The following is a 19,798-nucleotide window of genomic DNA, read 5'->3' as shown; positions in this document are numbered from 1 at the left end:
CTAAATCTTGTTTCAGCCTCCTACATTTAATATTTTCAATGAATATCTTAATGGTTTCTCAGTTTTAATTCCTAATACAATATTGATAGTAATAACTACATAAGCAAAAGCTCTTCAGGGTCTGAAATGATTTTTAAGAGTATAAAGAGGTTCTGACAGCAAAAAATTTGAGAACTGCCACTAAATATGAAAAACTATAATATCAACAAACTTTATTATTTAGCACATCATTTCTGATATATCTTTCAGATGATGTTATCATACCAGTGTGACATAAGCAGTTGAAAACATCACACTACCTTTGGGTTGGTCACTGTCCTTTCCAGAAAACTCTTTAAAAGATAAGTAACAAGGAACAAGTACCTATAATTAACACCTTAGAGAGAATCATTTACTAGAGACATTTATTTATTTATTTTTTAATGACAGGGATACTACACAGCTGATAAAGAACATCTACTAGAATGCTGAAAAGGGAAACAAGTGTAAGTCTGGAAGTGGTTTGAACATTCTGGAAATTCAGAGCTTAGTATTGTTAGAATACAGAAAGCAAAATCAAGAGTGGAATGAAAGCCTCTAGAAGTAAATAGGGGTCAAGTCAAAGGCTTTTGCTAAGTATATTAGGGACCATTCTAGTGACTGATTGGACAGATGTGGGGAGAGGAAGAAGAGAAACTTAAAGGACCAGTCCTAGGTTTCTGGCTTAAAGAACCAGGGCAACAGTGTTGTCATTAAGAATGGTAAACATTGCAGGGGGAGCAATTTTGGGGCAAGAGGTAATGAATCTGGGATTGAATTAGCTAAATTTTAAGTGTTTCAAAGACTTCTAACTGAAGAAGTCCAGAAGGTAGCCAGATATCAGTCTGGAGTTCTGGAGATTCTGGGATTGATAGGCAGATTTGGAAGTTTTTAGAACACAGAGTATTTCCTAACCTTTAAGACAATGATAGTACCATGATTTAACAGATTTTATTTGTTAGGGATGGGCAGGATCATTATTTTACCAACAATATGTGAATGTAAATTGTTTCCTTTATTTTCATAATCAAATTTTCATCCTCAACAAATAATTATGGGGCCGGCCCGGTGGCTCAGGCGGTTAGAACTCTGTGCTCCTAATGCCGAAGGCTGCCAGTTCGATTCCCACATGGGCCAGTGGGCTCTCAACCAGAAGGTTGCTGGTTCAACTCTTCGACTCCCGCAAGGGATGGTGGGCTCCATCCCCTGCAACTAAGATTGAACACGGCACCTTGAGCTGAGCTGCCGCTGAGCTCCCGGATGACTCAGTTGGTTGGAGTGGTCCTCTCAACCACAAGGTTGCCAGTTCAACTCCTGACTCCCGACTCCCGCAAGGGATGGTGGGCTGTGCCCCCTGCAACTAACAACGGCAACTGGACCTGGAGCTGAACTGCACCCTCCACAATGACTGAAAGGACAACTTGACTTGGAAAAAAATCCTGGAAGTACACACTGTTCCCCAATAAAGTCCTGTTCCCCTTCCCCAATAAAATCTTTCAAAATGATAATAATAATTACGAAAACATACTATATGCCAGGACATTTTTGTTTATATTTTCTATTTCATTAATTTCTTTTCTTTATTACCTTTTCCCCCTTTCTTTGGGTTTATTTTGATATTCTTATCTAATTCCTTGAGATGGATGCTTAGTGAATTACTTTCAAGTCTTTCTTCTTTCCCAAACTTGACTTAAACTTCATTTTTGTCTAGGTATTATAACTATATATGACAAGTTTATCTTTTCTTTACAACTCAGGAGTTTTTAGTATCTCCAAAGTTGTACACCTATCATCACTATTTAATTCCAGAACAGTTTTATCACCCCAAAAGGAAACCCATATCCATTAGCAGTCACTCTCCATTCTCTACTCCCACAACTTGGTAACTGTGAATCTTTTTTCTGTTTCTTGCCTATTCTGGACATTTCATAAAAATGGAATCAAACACATGATCTCTTGTGAATAGCTTCTTACAAGGCTCATCCATGTTGTAGAATCAGAACTTCATTCTATATTATGGTTGAAAAAATTCTATTGTATGCATACACCATTTTGTTTATCCATTCATCAAATGATGGACTTGGGTTGTGTCCACTTTTTGGCTTTATGAATAATACCACTATGAACATTTGTGTACAAGTTTTTGTGGAGATACATGTTTTCAATTCTCTTAGAGTGTAATTGTTGGGTCATATGGGAACTGCATGTTCAACATTTTGAGGAACTAACAAACTGTTTTCCAGTGACAAGCAAAATATCAGGATTCCAATTTCTCTACATCTTTGCAACACTTATTACCTGTTGTTTTGTTGTTGTTGTTGTTTAAAGGAGAACGCAGCTCATAGTGGCCCATGTGGGGATCAAAGAGCCATCCTAGTGAAGTGGATATGAAGTAGTGTCTCACTGTAGTTTTGTTTTGCATTTCCTTAATGACTAATGTCAAGTCTCTTTTCAGATATTTATAGGCTACTTGTGTATCTTCACTGGAAAAATGTCCATTCAAATCCTTGTCCATTTTTTTCATTCAGTTATTTGCCTTTCTATCACTGAGTTGTAAGCATTCTTTATATATTCTAAGTACTAGACCTTTATCAGATATGATTTACAAACATGTTCTCTCATTCTGTTGTCCTCAATTTCTTGAAACTGTCTTTAAAGTACAATGTTTTTAATTTGAAGGAAGTCCAATTTACATAATTTTAATTTTATTACATTTGTGGTAGGTGTTATATCTAAGAAACCATTGCCTAATTCAAGGTCATGAATACTTATGCCTATGTTTTCATCTAAGAGTCTTTTTTTAAATTTTCTTATTCTTATCTGAATGTTTTATATACATTATTTCATTTAATTTTCAAGCAACCTCACAAGTTAGGTTTTGTTTTTTTTTAAGGACTTTATTGGGGAACAGTGTGTATGTACTTCCAGGACTTTCTTCCAAGTCAAGTTGTTGTCCTTTCAATCTTAGTTGTGGAGGGCGCAGCTCAGCTCCAGGTCCAGTTGCCGTTGCTAGTTGCAGGGGGCGCAGCCCATCATCCCTTGCGGGAGTTGAACGGCAACCTTGTGGTTGAGAGGACACACTCCAACCAACTGAGCCATCCAGGAGCTCAGTGGCAGCTCAGCTCAAGGTGCCATGTTCAATCTTTAGTTGCAGGGGGCGCTGCCCACAATCCCTTGAGGGAGTCGAGGAATCGAACTGGCAACCTTATGGTTGAGAGCCCACGCTCCAACCAACTGAGCCATCGGGAGGCAGCTCAGCTCAAGGTGCCGTGTTCAATCTTAGTTGCAGGGGGCGGAGCCCACCATCCCTTGTGGGACTCGAGGAGAAGAACCGGCAAGCTTGTGGTAGAGAACCCATTGGCCCATGTGGGAATCGAACCAGCAGCCTTTGGAGTTACGAGCATGGAGCTCCAACCGCCTGAGCCACCGGGCCGGCCTCTCATCTAAGACTTCTGCAGTTATAGCTCTTACACTTAGATCTGTAATTCATTTTGAGTTATTTTTTGTGTATGGTGTGAAGTAGGGTCCAACTTAATTTTGCATGTGGAAATCCAGTTGTTCCTGCACCATTTATTAAAGAGACTATGTTCCACCATTCATGTGTCTTGGCATCTTTGCCCAAAATAAACTGAATGAAAATTTAAAGGTTTATTTTTTGGACTCTCAATTCTAGTCTGTTGATCTATCTAGCTATCCTTAAGGTGGTACCATACTCTCTTGATTACTGTAGCTCTGTACTAAGTTTTGAAATTGGGAAGTATTAATCCTCCAACTTTGTTCTTCTTTTTCAAGATTGTTTTGGCTATTCTGGATCCTTTGCATTTTCATATGAATTTTAAAATCAGTTTATCAATTTCTGCAAAAGAAAAAAAAAGGAAGAAAACAATTTTGATAAAGATCAAAATTGATACAGAATTTTGATAAAGATCATACTGAATCTGTAGATCCATTTGGGGAGTAGTGCCATCTTAACAACATTGTCTTCCAATCCATGAACACAGGATGTCTTTCCACCTATTCAGGTCTTTCATTTTTTTCAGTGATTTAGTTTTCAGTTACCTACAGTTTATCTACAAGTTTTATGTCCTATCTGTGTTATCATTCAATTCTAAATATTTTATTTCCACTATGATTTCTTCTTTAACACATAGATCAAACACATAGAAACGTTTCTTAATTTCTAAACACATTTTTTTAAGTTATCTTTTTGTTATTGGTTGCTAGCTTGATTGCAGTGTGATTCAACAATTCATTCCATACTATTGCAAAAGTTTTTCAAAATGTAAATTGTTTTACAAGCCAGTAAATGATCAGTTTTGATAACTTTTTCACGTTTGGCTTGAAAAAAATATATTCTGCAGTTATTGGGTGCAACGTTCTGTATATGTCTATTAGTTAAAGTTTGCTAAATACCATCATTCTATCCTTTAAGTTCTTGTTGTTTTTTTGCCCAGTGCTTATTCTATCAATTACTGAGATAAATGAAAATCTTCTACTTTGATGATGAAATGGTATATTTCTTCTTAAAATTTCGTTAATTTTTGCTTTAAACATTTAGATAACACAAACCTCAAACACTTTATTTTCCAGATGTACTGAGACTTTTTTCTCAACGATGTTGTCCTCTTGATGTCTAGTAATGACACTACTATATTCTATTTTGTCTGATGTTTATCGTCTTATCAGCTTTCTTTTTGTTAGTATTTGTCTGGTAGATCTTTTCTCAGATCTTTATTTTCAAACTTTCTGTAACCTTATGTTTTAGATGTATCTTTTATAAATAGCACTTACCTGCTCTATGTTGCTTTTTCTGCCCTTTCCTGCATTTTATTTGACTAAAGTTTTTTTCTAACTTTTTTATCTCTGGACGTGATATATATATAGATATATATATGATGTATATATCTCTCTATAGATATCTATCTATCTATATCTATATCTATATCTATCTTACAGGCTATCTAGGAATTACAACACATATTCCTAACTCATCAATCCTAAACATTTTTAATATGTTTATCTTCCTCCTAAACAATACAAGTTTAGTTCAAGTCACTCTCTCCAACCGTCATACTACTGTACTGGAACCACTAATTATTGGCTTTAGATTTTTCAATTCATGCAAGTAATGGGAATTCAGCCTAAATCTAAGAGAGGATTTGTGGTTTCAAATCTCTGCAGTGATTATCCCCCTCAAATCAGGGCCAAGGTTGGAGACTGATTTTCCTGGGGAAGAATAAGATTATTTCCTATTCATCTTTATTGCATATTCCTTTGGGATTCCAGGTTTATTGAATAATCCTCTACTGGACATCTCATACTGGACTGGGCATTTTCTCTCATTCCTTTTATCTCTGAAAGCTACAAATCTAAAGTTCATGTTTACCTGGTTAAGCAATTCTTGCAGGGCAAAAACTGCTCTCCTTGGTCCTGGGTCCTGTCTTTACTCATTTTTCAGTCTGAGAGTTCCTTATATTCTTGTCACTTTATTAATGCTTTTAAGGTTTTTTTTAATATTTTATACAGATTTTTTATCATACAAGGAAATTTTCAGGTTTCATTAACTCTTTAGTTAGAAAAATAAATCACATTGTAAGTAGTTTACAATGTAAATATTAAAATATTTTTGTTCTTATTTCATGATAAAATTATAAAAGGGCAAGTTCGTAATGTATTCACATTTTCAATCTATTACCAGATAACATCTAACATGACTCATCTACGTTCCCTGGATATTTAACAAGTGAACTAAGAACTATATTCCTAACTTAATCCCCTACCTCCAAAAAATTTATAAAATTTAGTGAAGTAACAAATACTAAACAAAAGCCAATCAAAACAAACACAAAATAGCTACCATTTTAACTTGGATATAAAAATTAGGAAAATAACAAAGTCAGGGAGGAAAAAAAAAACAAAAATCTGAAGTTAGGCCCTATGCACACAAGTAACTGATTAAAAGACACACCAAGGGATTTTCAGGGAGTTACTCAAGTAACCTCAAGAGCTTCCAACCAGAAAGTCCAGAACACAAATACCAACACTGCTCTAGCAAAGTACATCTGATTTAAAATATAACGCCTTGAATCAGTTTGAGTGGTGGCTAGGAAAACAAAGAGGGGATATCTGCCGGAAGAACTGTAACAGGGAAAATCAATAGGATTTGCTGATTTATTGGTTATGAATTGCTAGAGAGAAGGAGTCACGGGAATAAGATATTATTGACGGAAATAGGAAAGGTCAAAAGAAGGACATAGTTTTAAGAAATTACCAGTTCAATCTTGGACATAGTGAATTTCAGATGATGATAAACTACTCTCTCATCAGAGTTCTAATGGTATAATGCATCCTGTGTACAAAATTCCATTACTCAGCAATCACTGCACTGTACTACATGTAGTTGTTAATAAGTCTGTCTTCCTCATTAGACTTATGGACAGACACCTCAAGGGCAGAAACCTAACAAGTAATTATTTAATGACGAAACAGAAACAAACAAAAAAAACTGGCAATGCCATACTGCAGCGTAGGAGACAGATCACAGCCAGAGATAAAAATGGCAAGCAAAGTCACAAAAATCATTTTCAGCCTAAGTTCCTGGGCATTTTTGGCTCTCTCTGTTGTGAACAATCCCATAGTTGGCACCTGGATTCCTTAATAATGTATCAGCATCTACATTTCAGATTATATATCCAAAATACAGACAGTTACTCATTTTCGGGGCTGTCTCTTCTGTAAAAGATCAATAAACATCCAAAGTCTACTTTTTAATTTGGCCAACACAAAGACTCATGGAGTTGGGCTGAAATACTTTATACTACAGAGTCAGAATGAAACAGTGGGGTAAACCTGGTCAAGATGTGGTTCCCTGAGCATGTGCAATCTTATCAGAATAACACAGAAGCAGAGAATCATGCCTCTTAAGTACAAATAATGATGTTTGGATTGGCCTACCAACCAAGTACCAAATTCAACTGTTTCCAAATGCTTATTAACCCTTGAAGGATGAAAAATAGTAAAAATAAAATAACATTTAATGCCAGTTCCCAAGTCAATTTCCAGAGAGGAGTCCAGAAATGGTTGAGTCACAGAAGCACCACTGAAATCAGTGGACAGCATCTCCTGATGGAGTATACGGCATTATTGGACAAAAGGATTATTTTGAAAATAAAGAAAAACAACTAAAAATACATTTTCAGGGATAGATTTGAGCTAATGAAATTCCAAAGATTGAAAGCCACTTGCTGTGTGGCTTTCATATTCAAATACGTTATTCACCTAATCCAGAGTTAATAATATAAGTCTTTCTCCTGATACAACAATCAAGCTAACTCTTATATAGGGACAAACATATCCAGTTAAAAAGGCCTAATGGATAATACACCTGAGTGTCTAATGAAAAGAGCATAGGCTTTAGAATAAAACAAACCAAGGTTCAGGCGTCAGCTATACATGTCGTATAGTACGTAACTTGAAATCTTCATGCCTCAATTTCCTCATTTGTAATTTTGGGACCAATACCTAACTGTCAAAGTTGCTGTGAGGAGTGAGAATTAACTTATGGAAAGCACCTAGCATCGTACCCAGAACACAGTTGGCATCCAACAAATATTGGTTCCTGTATGTCCTTTCTAAAGCATCTTTTAGCACTAGGACTCAATATTAATTAGGGCCCTAAAATTAGTAATGGTTACTTAAGTTCCTTCCAAAAGAGCAATTGTTATTTAGTAAAAAAATAAAGAGTAACTGCTCTTTTAGAAGCTTCACAAAGGTAGGAGGGTCAACAGTGTAAAATAATATAAATAAGTCAAATGAAATAAGAATGGGATAAAGAGTCAGTAGACCAAGCCATTAGGAAGTCAGTTATGGCCTCTAAAGAACAATTACAGTGGTGAGAGTAGGTTGAGGAGGAGACGCAATAAGTACAAAATATTCTTTAAATAAAATTAGCATAAAGGGAAGGGGAATGAGCAGCAGCTAAGAAAGGAAGAGTCTCCAGATCAGATCCGTATGGTTTCATGACACAACTGGACTGAGCATGTTTGAGGGCTGAAGGGAAGCGAACACTGGAGAAAGATTAAAAGCTATGGGAAATAGGTGAAAATTAATGGAGCAAAGACCCAAAAGAAAACGAATTGGAGCAAGGGGGGAGGATCAAGATCAAAGAGAGCAAAGATAGAATGTGTCTCAGTTTTCCTGAACAAGCAGCAAGTACATTGGGAAATATGTGTATAATTGCAGTTGATTTTGTAATTAGAGTAAAAGGTGAGATCTGCTACAAGAGAGTGGGTAGAGTTGAACAGATAGGAGAAAATTTCAATTCCATTGAATTTCTAAAACTGGGTACAAATACTGTATTTGCAAGAATACATCTGGAAAAAAAATAATTATGGCCTTACTACATTGTTCCAAACATTGTATTAGGTGCTTTACAAGTGTAACCACATTTACTTCTCAGGAGAATTCAGTAAGTGAAATTTTATTGTCCCTGTATTACAAAAACTTAGCAAAACAATTACAATAAAGACTGCATAAAAACCTTTAAGACTGATTTCTGAAATCTTTTTAAAGACATGATACCACAGATATCTGATGTTTTGGGCCACAGAGCATCATTCCCTTTTCTTAAAGGTGGGCTGATTTCCTTACTTCTTCCCACTGCATACAATCTTGTTAGGATGGTAAATTCAGGTGCCCACCTTTTACCTGTTACAGTCAAAGGGTGGGCATTATGACCTTGAGGATGGCTAACAGCAACTCTCCCTGTTGGCCATCAAACTTTGATACTTGAGCAGAACAATTCAGGGGCAGAAGAAACAGGGACAGAACCCATTGATTCCAGTGGTGGTGCCCAACAAACAGTGACTGCTTCAGAAATCTTTTTGGAGCTTGTTGGTTCCTTCTTACTTCTAGTCTTCAGCCTTCCCACTGATCCTGAGAGCCCCCAAAGAACCTACCAATAAACTTCCTTTTTGTTAAATCACCCAAAATCTGTTTTCCAGCTCGCAACCAGAGAACCCTAACTGATACACATTGAAAAATGCTTTATGTTCTGAAGCAAACACATTAAACACACACACACAAGGTATCAAACTGTATGATACCAGTTACGTAACAAAAAAACCTACTTGTAAATGCTTATTTGTATATAAACACAGAGAAAACTGAATGAGGGAGCTACGACATTTTGACACTTTCTGATAAACTTTAACCCACCATCTTTACATAGTATGAGACTCTCCAACTTCATATCCTTCTACTCTCTTCCGTCTTTTACACCACATATGTTAAAATTAACCTGACATTCCCCGAATGTTGATTTATACATTAGGGCCTTTGAATATGCTTTTTGTTCTGTCTAAAAGTCTCCTATTGCCCTCCTATTTCATTTTGCCTAGCAAATTCCTACTCTTCTTTCAAGATCAGGTCTAAATATGTCAACGTGGGGGCTTCCCATCACCTTCACACGTGCAGCCCACCTCTTCTTCTTTAGTACCACCAGTGGTCTTGTCTACTACTACACACTAAAGAAAACTTCTTGAGTAGAGGGACTCTTTCACCAATTTTTATATCCAGAAGGCCTTGTACAGAAAATCAACAAGTCACTCTACTTGTTTCTACTTCTAAAATACAGTTACTCTGTCTCTATGGTAAAAAGTCCAGTGTAATGTTAAGTGTATGAACTAGAGTCAGACAGTTGCGCCTAATTTGTCCTTCTGATATCAACTGGAAAAGTGCTCTGAATAAGCTTTCTTACACAGTTGTAAGGATAGGTATGTCTGGCCTCTGAGTCAAAGAGCAGTAATAGGTGGAGTGGGAGGAGAAAGGATGACTTTCATATTTCTGTGTGATTTGAAATTTTTAAGTCAGCATTTATTCAATGAGATGTAATTCTTTTAAAATATAATGGTGAAATTAAAAAACAAAACATCTAAAAACAAATAACAAAAAAAAGTCCCCTGAAAGTTACTAATTATTAGCATTATAATTCCAAAGTCTGTTTCGGTGTTTAAACCCCCCAGGTAATTCCAACCAATCTCAGTTTTCAAATTCTAGACTAATAAAATCTCTTTTAATTATAAACGTACATTGTTACAAATAAAATCTGCTTTTCAAAGCTAATTTAATGACAACCAAAAAAATTAAATTATGAATCTATACTCAAAATTTTGAGAATTATTTACTTATGAGGCCATTAATTGTATAAGTCATCAATTAGAAATATAGCATTACCCTGAAACAGTACAATTCTGGTTTTCAAATACTCGAGAGTATCTGCATTTACTCCATGGTGTGCCACAAAACACTCAAAATCACTTGTTTATTCTAATTTTTTAAATGTGTGTGTGTGCATAACACCACACTTGATGTGAGAATGCAGAACTTGCAAGAAAGTGAAAAAGCAAACATGAAACATATCAACTCAACAAGGTTTTAAATCAACATCTTAATGATCCAACAATCCTTTGGAGAGAAGCAACTACTCCAAGCAGCCTTGGAGCTTATACCAAAGTCACAGCTGGGAAGGAGTAGAGCCAGTGTTCTGACCCCGGCTGCCTGAGCCAAGTACTCTTAGCCATTATGCTAAGCTGACTGACTCCTTGATCATTTCAAAGCTCTGGTTGAACACCATGCTCAGAACATTTAATTCCACACCAGCCATCAACACAATACCACACCATTAAAAGCAATGCCATTTTTCTCATCAACTGTAGTGACATATTTGTGGTGAAATTTTTTTCCTTTGGTAGCAACCAGAAGAAAGTAGGGCCTGTGTTATGTGATTTAACCTTCATCCAAGAGGTCTGCAAAAACTTGACCACCACTCTGGAGCATGACAATTCAAAAAAATAAGAAATGCAAATTCTCACTCAGATATGTGCTAGAATAGTGTTGCCCCAAGGGAAAGCAAGAGAAAAAAAATTATTCTTGGGGGCCAGCCCGGTGGCACAGGCGGTTAGAGCTCCATGCTTCTAACTCCGAAGGCTGCCAGTTCGATTCCCACATGAGCCAGTGGGCTCTCAACCACAAGGTTGCCAGTTCAATTCCTGCAACTAAAATTGAACACAGCACCTTGAGCTGAGCTGCTGCTGAGCTGCCAGTTGGTTGGAGCGCGTCCTCTCAACCACAAGGTTGCCAGTTTCGACTCCCGCAAGGGATGGTGGGCTTCGCCCCCTGCAACTAGCAACAGCAACTGGACCTGGAGCTGAGCTGCGCCCTCCACAACTAAGACTGAAAGGACAACAATTTGAAGCTGAATGGCACCCTCCACAACTAAGACTGAAAGGACAATAACTTGATTTGGAAAAAAGTCCTGGAAGTACACACTGTCCCCAATAAAGTCCTGTTTCCCTTCCCCAATAAAATCTTTTAAAAAAAAATTATTCTTACAGGTCCATCTATTGGATAATCTAACATAGTTTATGGGAGGAAGAAAAACCATGACAAATTCAGGGTACAAAATTTCAAGCAGAACTTTTAACAAGAGAAAAATAAGCAACAAGGAGAGGAAAACATAGAAATGTCTTTGTAGGGTAAACAGAAATATATCACCTCTACCCCCAGTCATTCTCTATAACAGGGCTCAGAAAACTATGCCCCAAGGGCCAAATCTAATCCATTGCCTGGTTTTGTAAATAGGATTTGATTGGAACACAGCCCCGCCCGTTCATTTACATATTGTCAATGGCTGCTTTCACACTGTCATGGCAGTGGTGAGCAGCTGTGCCAGAGACCTTACAGAAAGTCTAAAATATTTACCACCTGCATCCTTACAGAAAAAAATTTGCCAACACTTATTTTATAACACTTAACACTATCTAAAATTACTGGTATTTTTGTATGTTTGTTTACTCAACTATTGTCTGACTCGTCCAATGGAATGAAAACTTCATGAAGAAAAATAATACTGTGTTCTTCTCCACTCTATGTCTAGCACCTAGAAGAGTGCATGGCACATCGAAAGTACTCAATAAAGGTGCTGAATGAATAGCATTTATTGAGAGATAAGAAGAACAAACATTTGTCATTCTCTCTTAGATACCTTCCAATTAGTCACCCCACCATTCCATCAAAACGGGTCTTCTCAATTAACCATTGGATTGTTCATGTTGATAAATCCAGTGGTTAATTCTCAGTCCTCATCTTATTTGATCCATCAGTAGTAGCATCTGATCCAGTGGGTCTACATCCTTCTTCTCCATGTGACTTTCAGAACACCACATTCGCTTAGTTTTCCTCCTACCCTACTGGCCTTTCCTTAGCCTCCTTTGCGGGTGCTATCTCATTTCCCTAACCTCTTAATGCTGGTGGGCGCCGAGGCTCAGTCTCTGAGACTTTTGTCAGTCCACACTCATTTCCTTGGTGAGCTCATCTACTCTTACGCATCTCAAACTTAACTAGTCCAAAACCAAACTCCTCATCTTTTCCCCAAAACCTGCTCCTTCACAGTCTTCATCATCTCAGTAAATAGGAACGTCATCCTTCCAGTTGCTCAAGCCAAAAACTCTTGGGAGTCAACCAACCCTCCTTCTCTTACACCCCAGATCCAATCCACCATCAAACCCTGGTGGCTCTATTTTATAAATATATTCCGGGTGAATGATCACTTCTCACCACCTCCACTGCTACCATCCTGGTCCAAGCCAACCAAAGCTCTTGCCTGACACGATGTCATAGCTCCCTGACAGTTTCCCTACTTGTGCCCTTGCTCCTTTACAGTCTATTCTCGACAGAGCAGCCAAGGGTGATCATGTTTAAAATGTAAATCAGCAAGTTGCTGCATGCTCTAAACGTCCAAGAGCTAGCTAGCTCTTTCCCACTCAGAGTTAAAGTCTCACAGTTTGGTCCCCTGAAACCTATCTGCCTCTTTGTCCCCCCTCCCCCACTCCAGAAACATAGGACTCCATGCCCATCTTAGAGCATGTCAAGCAAGCTTCCAACTCAGCATCTTTACACTGGCTGAAAGGCTCTTCTAGTTTAATGAATGAACCAAGACTCCCGAATCAGGCACTTCCATGAACCACTGTCACCTAACTCTCGTATCTCTGTGAGGTATCAATACCCCACTTTACAGATTAGGAAAGTGAAGTTTACAGGCCACCTATCGACAAATAATGGAGTTGGGCTTCAGCCCTGATTAGTCTGTACAGAACATGAGCTTTCAGTGAGTTTTGGGGGAGGGGCTAAAAGGAGAGGGTTCAGTGATATTCTTCTGCGGTCACAGTGATTCCAAATGCTACAGGTGTGTGCTGACAGCTAGAGAAGGACATAAGGGTAGTCAGAGAAACAAGATGAGAACAGGAAGAGGAAGTTACCCAAGACAAGAGTGGGAAGTTTCAAGGAAAAGGTAGGAGCATCAAATGGAACTGAGACATCCGGAAGCCCAAGAACCAAGCACCTGCCTCACAGTAACCCACACCCGTGGCAGCCAGTAATTCTGACCCTGATTAAAAATAAAAAAAGATGTATCTTCTCCTACCAATAATATTGGCCAGCGATATCCTACCAGGTGGGCACTTCCACTTGCCTTGGCAAGTGTGTGAAAATACGTTGTAGCTGAACATGTGATTAAGCAACACAGCATGACACCTAGCTTTTCCTCTGGCCCCGTGAGAGGAAGCTGGTGTGTGCGCTGGGTGTGGGGTAGGAGGAAGACTGGCCTTTAAATTCCAGAAGTCAAAGAAAACAGCAATGACCTTCTGCTCGGCTCCCTGCGGTATGTGGGACCACCACTGTCTATACCCCAGATATTCTCTAAGAGGCCAGAGAGGTAGCCGGGGCGGAGGATGAGTGTCGGCCCTTACCCCAAACTCTTCCAGCGAATTCTCGCCTGTGCCCCATTCCTCTCCGTCCCACAGTCACAACAGGAGACCCCCAACCAATAGGATCTCCCTCTCATCCCCATCCCCCAGCCACATCCCAGGACTCGACCCCAGAGAAAACCCACACCCCTCAGCAGCCCGGGCGTGAAGACCCCGCCTCACCACGGCTCCCGCCACGGCGTGGACCAGGCTTTCGTAGGACAGCACGGAAGCCATTGGTGCGGTTCCCTCAGACCCAGTCACACTTTCCCCGCAGGAGCCGGAGCCACACGAGTGAGGAAAGAAGAGCCGGAGCCCCGGGCGTGAGCGTCACAAGCTGCACCCTCTCAGGTCCGCCTCCTCCGGAACAACCACTTCCGGGTCACATGGCACCCTGTTTCCCGGCTAGAGGCTGCCGGGGAGGGAAGGCGGGCCTGGGAACGCCCCCTCCGCTCTGATTGGCTCCCGGGGAGTGCGCGGGGCGCAGCGGTGTGGTGCGAAGAGCCGGTACTTTACTCTTAGGTCGAACGCGAGTTCCTTCGTGTTCCGCGACCTGGCCAGTTGTGCTTCACACCTGCTCATAGAACACTGGGGATCCAGAAGCGCTAGACGACTTCCTTGTTCTCCCCTCCGTGATACAAGCTGGTGACAAGCAAGATGAGCGCCTTACATTTTCCTGTTTATCTGAGACTTGACTCGAATTTCTCTCGCTAGTATTTTGGCCAAGAGGAAAAGCAAATGTTGACTGGGCAAGGTTTCTCCCTCTGAAACACCCCGGGGTGTGGTGGGAAGAGAACTTGCACCTGAGGTCAAAATGATCAGGTGAAGGTGGGATCATACTCCTTGACAACTAGGACAATTAACCTCTTGGTTTCCTCTGTGAAATGAGTGTTAATACAGTACTAACAACTTCACTTGCTGTGAGGATTACAAAAGCTAATTTATGTAGATATACTTTGTAAAATACTTAAGAAAAAAATTTTCATGTTATGAACCAAAACACACAGAACTAGAGAAACCATAGTTCTAACAGCAGTCTAAGTTACCTTGTAAGATACACTATTTCAGACTCTAACTTCATTTTACTGGGGTACCAATGTCTCAATCAGTTTCAGTACCAGTAAGTTTACTTTTGTTAATACCCACTGATAATTCTTGAGTGTTGACTACTTGCCAGACTCAGTCCTTTATACCCTTTATCACAGGTTTTACTCCCCAAGAGTGGGTCGGAACAATTCACCTGGTCTTGTTCCCACAAAATTCGCAAAAAATGTTTTAATTACCGTTGGTTGAGATCACTTTCCACTTAAGCTCCCCTTCATTTAGGGTGGTGCTACAGTGACCACACGCTAAGCGAAAGGTAAGTTGGGGAAACACAGATGGATTTACCGTATTTGCCGACGTATAAGACGACTGGGCGTATAAGACGACCCCCTAACATTTCCACTCAAAATACAGAGTTTGTTATATACTCGCCGTATAAGACTACCCCCTCTTCCGCACACCTTCCACACACCAAATAACTTTCAGTTTAAAATTTGCATCATACTTCTTTCTTTTGGCTGGTGCCATGATAGGGATGATAGGGGTTTGACTGGTCAACATTTTCTATGCTGTACTGTACAATGGTGCAGTATTGTGGTTGGCTGTTGGCTGTATACAAAGCCTGATTTGATTGGTCCCTGCTCCCTGTTTGCCCGCCCTGTCACTATAGCAGTCTGGTCCACCCTTGCATCAGCATCTCCCTGGGACCTCACTAGTGCGCAAGTGCGAGCTCTTCAACATTCTAACAGGCACCATGATAGCGCAAAATCGCGAATCTTCAATGCATATGTAAAGAAATATACGGTAACCTGAATTTACCACACTCGCAAAATCGCACACAGCCGACCATACACCCAGTATGGTATCGCGATTCGCGATTTTGCGCTATCATACTGGGTGTATGCTCGGCTGTGTGCGATTTTGCGAGTGTGGTAAAATCGCATAACAGCAAAATCACATAACAGCCGAGCATACACCCAGCAGCGCTGCTGATGCCTGAACGGTATGTGGAATGAAGTGGGCGGGCATCGGGAGGCCACTATGGCACGGGGCAAGCACTATGGGCAGTCTATCTGAAGTGTACCTGGCGTATAAGACGACCCCCCCACTTGGAGGCATATTTTTTGGGGCCAAAAAATCGTCTTATACGCCGGCAAATACGGTAGTGGTATCTAGTTATTGTATGATTAAATTACTGCTAGACATCCTATTGTAGGAATGGCTTCAAGGAATACTTCCACCACTCTCTTGGGTCATGACATCAAGCCGCAGATCCAAAAGGCCAGTGAAAATATAATTCTGGCACTGCAACAACCTAGTCTTTGTAAAATTTAAGCAGAGGACTCAGTTCTCATTGACTCCTAATCAAATTGGAAGCTCTCTTGTCAAGAATACATGATCGTGTAGATTTATAAACACACTTTATGAGTATTTCCCCTTTATGATGGTCATTGAACACAACAGAATTCAGTATTCCCATTTGGCAGACACGAAGCTAGAGCAGAGAGCATGTCAAAAAACATTCTGGTCAAGATGGAATTCTTTCTGTTCTACTGAAAACTCTAGAGTCGTCATATGAGTATGCAGCAAAAATGTAGCAATTACATAGGTACATCACACATTAAATGGAACTTTGTAGCTCTGATGTAGGTACTTCAATTAAATGGAACTTTATTACCAATTTTTAAAAATCATGGGTTTTTTTATTTTAAATACTTTTACATCTAATTTATTATTATTTTCCTTAGAGAGCTCCCTAAATTATAGAAGTATCAACATAAAAAATTCAGTGTCATTCTGTAAATAACCTAGCCAGAACTGATTTCATGTATGTTGCTTCTACCTGGTCATGTCTTCACAAACTTTGTAGAAAACATTTTCATCACCATTAGTTAAGATCTCTATCCACTGCAATTGGAAATGTCCTAGTGATCTGGGTTAGTGAACTTAAAAACATCCTAATTATATACCAGATATCTAGATTTTCAGAGCACCACTTACATTATTTACCTGTTTGCTACTCTGGTTCTAATACTTAGAATCCATAGTTTTAAAATTAGGACTTCGCCTAAAAAGAACGTCAAAAATTTTTACTTTATAAAAATTGTGGATTTACTCTCCCACCAGCACTACACAAAAACTCACTGAATAACTGCCAAGATAGTTACAATTTTTGCCAACTGGACATGCCACACTCAATTTAAATTTGCCCTTTTTAAAGTTTCATAGCTATTGTTAACTACTACTTGTTGCCTATTGACTTCAGGATATTATTATTGATTGTAAATGTTGAACTTTAAACTAGTTTTTTCTTGTTCTTATTATTGGGACTGTCACAAGTGGACCAAGCACTTCAATTATACTACGTCCCTATTAGGAGAAACCCGATGGGGGTGCAGATCAGCATGCCCAGTGATGTGTGATGTTCCTTCTTTAAACAATCCCATTCAAATGTACATTTTAGTTGTTTTGCATTTTTCCCCCCCCAAGTCAAGTTGTTGTCCTTTCAGTCTTAGTTGTGGAGGGCGCAACTCAGCTCCAGGTCCCGTTGCTAGTTGCAGGGGGCACAGCGCACATCCTAATTATATACCTGTTTGCTCCTTGCGGGAGTCGAACCGGCAACCTTGTGGTTGAGAGGATGTGCTCCAACCAACTGACCCATCAGGGAGGCAGCTCAGCTCAAGGTGCCGTGTCCAATCTTAGCTGCAGGGGGCAGAGCCCACCATCCCTTCCGGGACTCGAAGAATTGAACTGGCAACCTTGTGGTTGAGAGCCCACTGGCCCATGTGGGAATCGAACTGGCAGCCTTCGGAGTTAGGAGCATGGAGCTCTAACCGCCTGAGCCATCAGGCTGGCCCTGTTTTGCATTTAAGTAATGAATAATTCTGCAAGAAGCAACTGATAAAGAAAAGGGCCACATAACATAGAATTTAGGAGGAAAACCTTTGAAGCTACAAACTGGGTGAGAATCATAGCTCCTTGAATCATCAGGGGTGCTATCCTGGGCAACTAAGTACTTTCAATTTCCTCATCTGTATAAAATGGGAATTAATAGCTACCTACGGTCATTATCAGAACTGAGTATTTGCAAACTGATTACAAAGTGCTTGGCACAGTACTATTTACCTGATGTGACTACTTGGGTGCATTCATTTTAGATATGAGCCAATCTCTAAAATGTACATTTTCTCCCTGTATCCCATTAGGCCAGTATTTCCTAGTGTGGCAGACTGCCAGTAACCACTCCAAGTCTTTTCTCCATTTCTTCTCTAGTAATAATCCTTTCATTTGGCACATGACCACACAGCTATGGACTATTATTTTCTAGCTTACCTTGCAGCTACCTATGGTCTCAAGACAGACTAAGTTGGCCAATAGGATATGATAAGTAATAAAATGCTAATTCCATATATTAGACTCAGTATCCCAGCATATGCTTCCCTGGAGCCCTCGCCTGTTACTTCAGGAGAGCAAGTACCTCTGGACCCAGAAATAGAAGCTACAACCTTCAGAGTACAGAACTGCTTACCTCTGGACTGCTACCTGAAAGTTAAAGCTGTTTTACTTAGGCTAATGTATTTTTGTGGGTCCTTGTTATAATCTGAAGCCTACTATGTTCAGTAAATGAGTGCTAGAGACATAAAATTAATAGAACATGTGCTGGGGAAAAAAGGGTGGGGGGAGTCAATATCCACTTTGAAACCATACTTTATTTGTAATGTAGCTAGAAATAGCCAATAACTATTTTTAAGCAGAAAATACTCCTTTACTTTTCCTTCTTACAGCATTATTAGCACAAGAACATGTATTTAGAAATTATATTGAATTTCAATGAAAATGAAGAATGTATTTTGTATATGTGGAACTTAAAATTCTAAAAGCACAGAACACGTTTCAGAAGACCACTTTTACCCATTTATGGTAATATTTGCGATGTTAGAGTACTCAGGTAATGTATAGTTAAGTAAATCAAATCAAGTAAGGAATCCAGAAGCAAATGGTCTTGAGTTATTCACAGCATACATTGGAAATTTTGAGAAAGGAGAACACATATTAACAAAAAGAACACTGGCAAGCTCAAACGCAAGTTTATATGCTGAGTATTTTTAAAGGGTTTCAAAAGCATGCTCAATTAGCATACAACTTTTTCGCATTCATGTAACAGATACATTTCTATGTGCTTGTGTGCAGCAAAGGGTTAGAATCTGAATCAACTTATAATTTCAGAGATGTGCTATTTCAAAAATGTATTCCATAGAATTTACTTCACTGCTCCTACCAGACTCTTCAAATAAGGTTAAGTACAGAGGGTCTCATCCCTTGAAAGTGCTTCTAAACACTAGCATTTTAATTCAAAGAAACCTAGAAATTCCTGATACAGTGCCTGGACTTAGTTTTATTCAATATAGAAAATGTACAACAAAAAAATTTATCATTTTTTTTTATCCTTGGAGAGGGAAGGAGTGAAAGGAGAGGTGGAAATATGGTTGCAGTACTTAAGAGCTGGATAGAAGAACAATGAATCTGTCATAACGCCAACAACTCTACAATGAAGAACCATGGATCTCATCAATTTTATAATTCAAGTTGGATCGAGAAGTTAGGTTCCTCTCTATGAATAATCTCAACTCAAACCTCATACTGTCCAAAATACAAACATAAGCTCAATTGGTACTTCCTAAGTAGAAGACCAAACACCACCAAAGGGAATCCCTCCTTCCAACATCTTCTGATATGAGAAGATACCACCGAAGCAGAAATCTAACAAACAGGACATCTCTTGACCAAGTAAGAAACTACAGCTGTTATGGGTACTGCCCTACATAGTCACTGCATGTATTACATATTAAATTAAACCCAGCATTAAATATGCTTGCACAATTATGCTGTGAATGATGATACTAACGATAATGTTAGTGAAAAAGGGCTATCTT

The 19,798-nt window shown here is 39.2% G+C and overlaps 1 protein-coding gene across 1 annotated transcript in view; it reads right to left on the bottom strand.

Moving 5' to 3' along the window:
* Nucleotides 1-14,204, bottom strand: part of SLC25A17 (solute carrier family 25 member 17) — a 48,954-nt gene extending 34,750 nt beyond the window's left edge. The window contains exon 1 of the mRNA XM_081058354.1: nucleotides 14,004-14,204. Within this exon, the coding sequence (XP_080914480.1) occupies nucleotides 14,004-14,057 (54 nt within the window). The 5' untranslated portion in view covers nucleotides 14,058-14,204. The remainder of the gene's footprint in view (nucleotides 1-14,003) is intronic.
* Nucleotides 14,205-19,798: the final 5,594 nt, after the last annotated feature.

This window comes from Rhinolophus hipposideros (assembly GCF_964194185.1).
Source record: "Rhinolophus hipposideros genome assembly, chromosome: 9".
NCBI classification, from domain to species: Eukaryota; Metazoa; Chordata; class Mammalia; order Chiroptera; family Rhinolophidae; genus Rhinolophus; species Rhinolophus hipposideros.
Note: the sequence above shows the minus strand (reverse complement) of the source record. Positions and strands in the feature narration are given on the sequence as shown.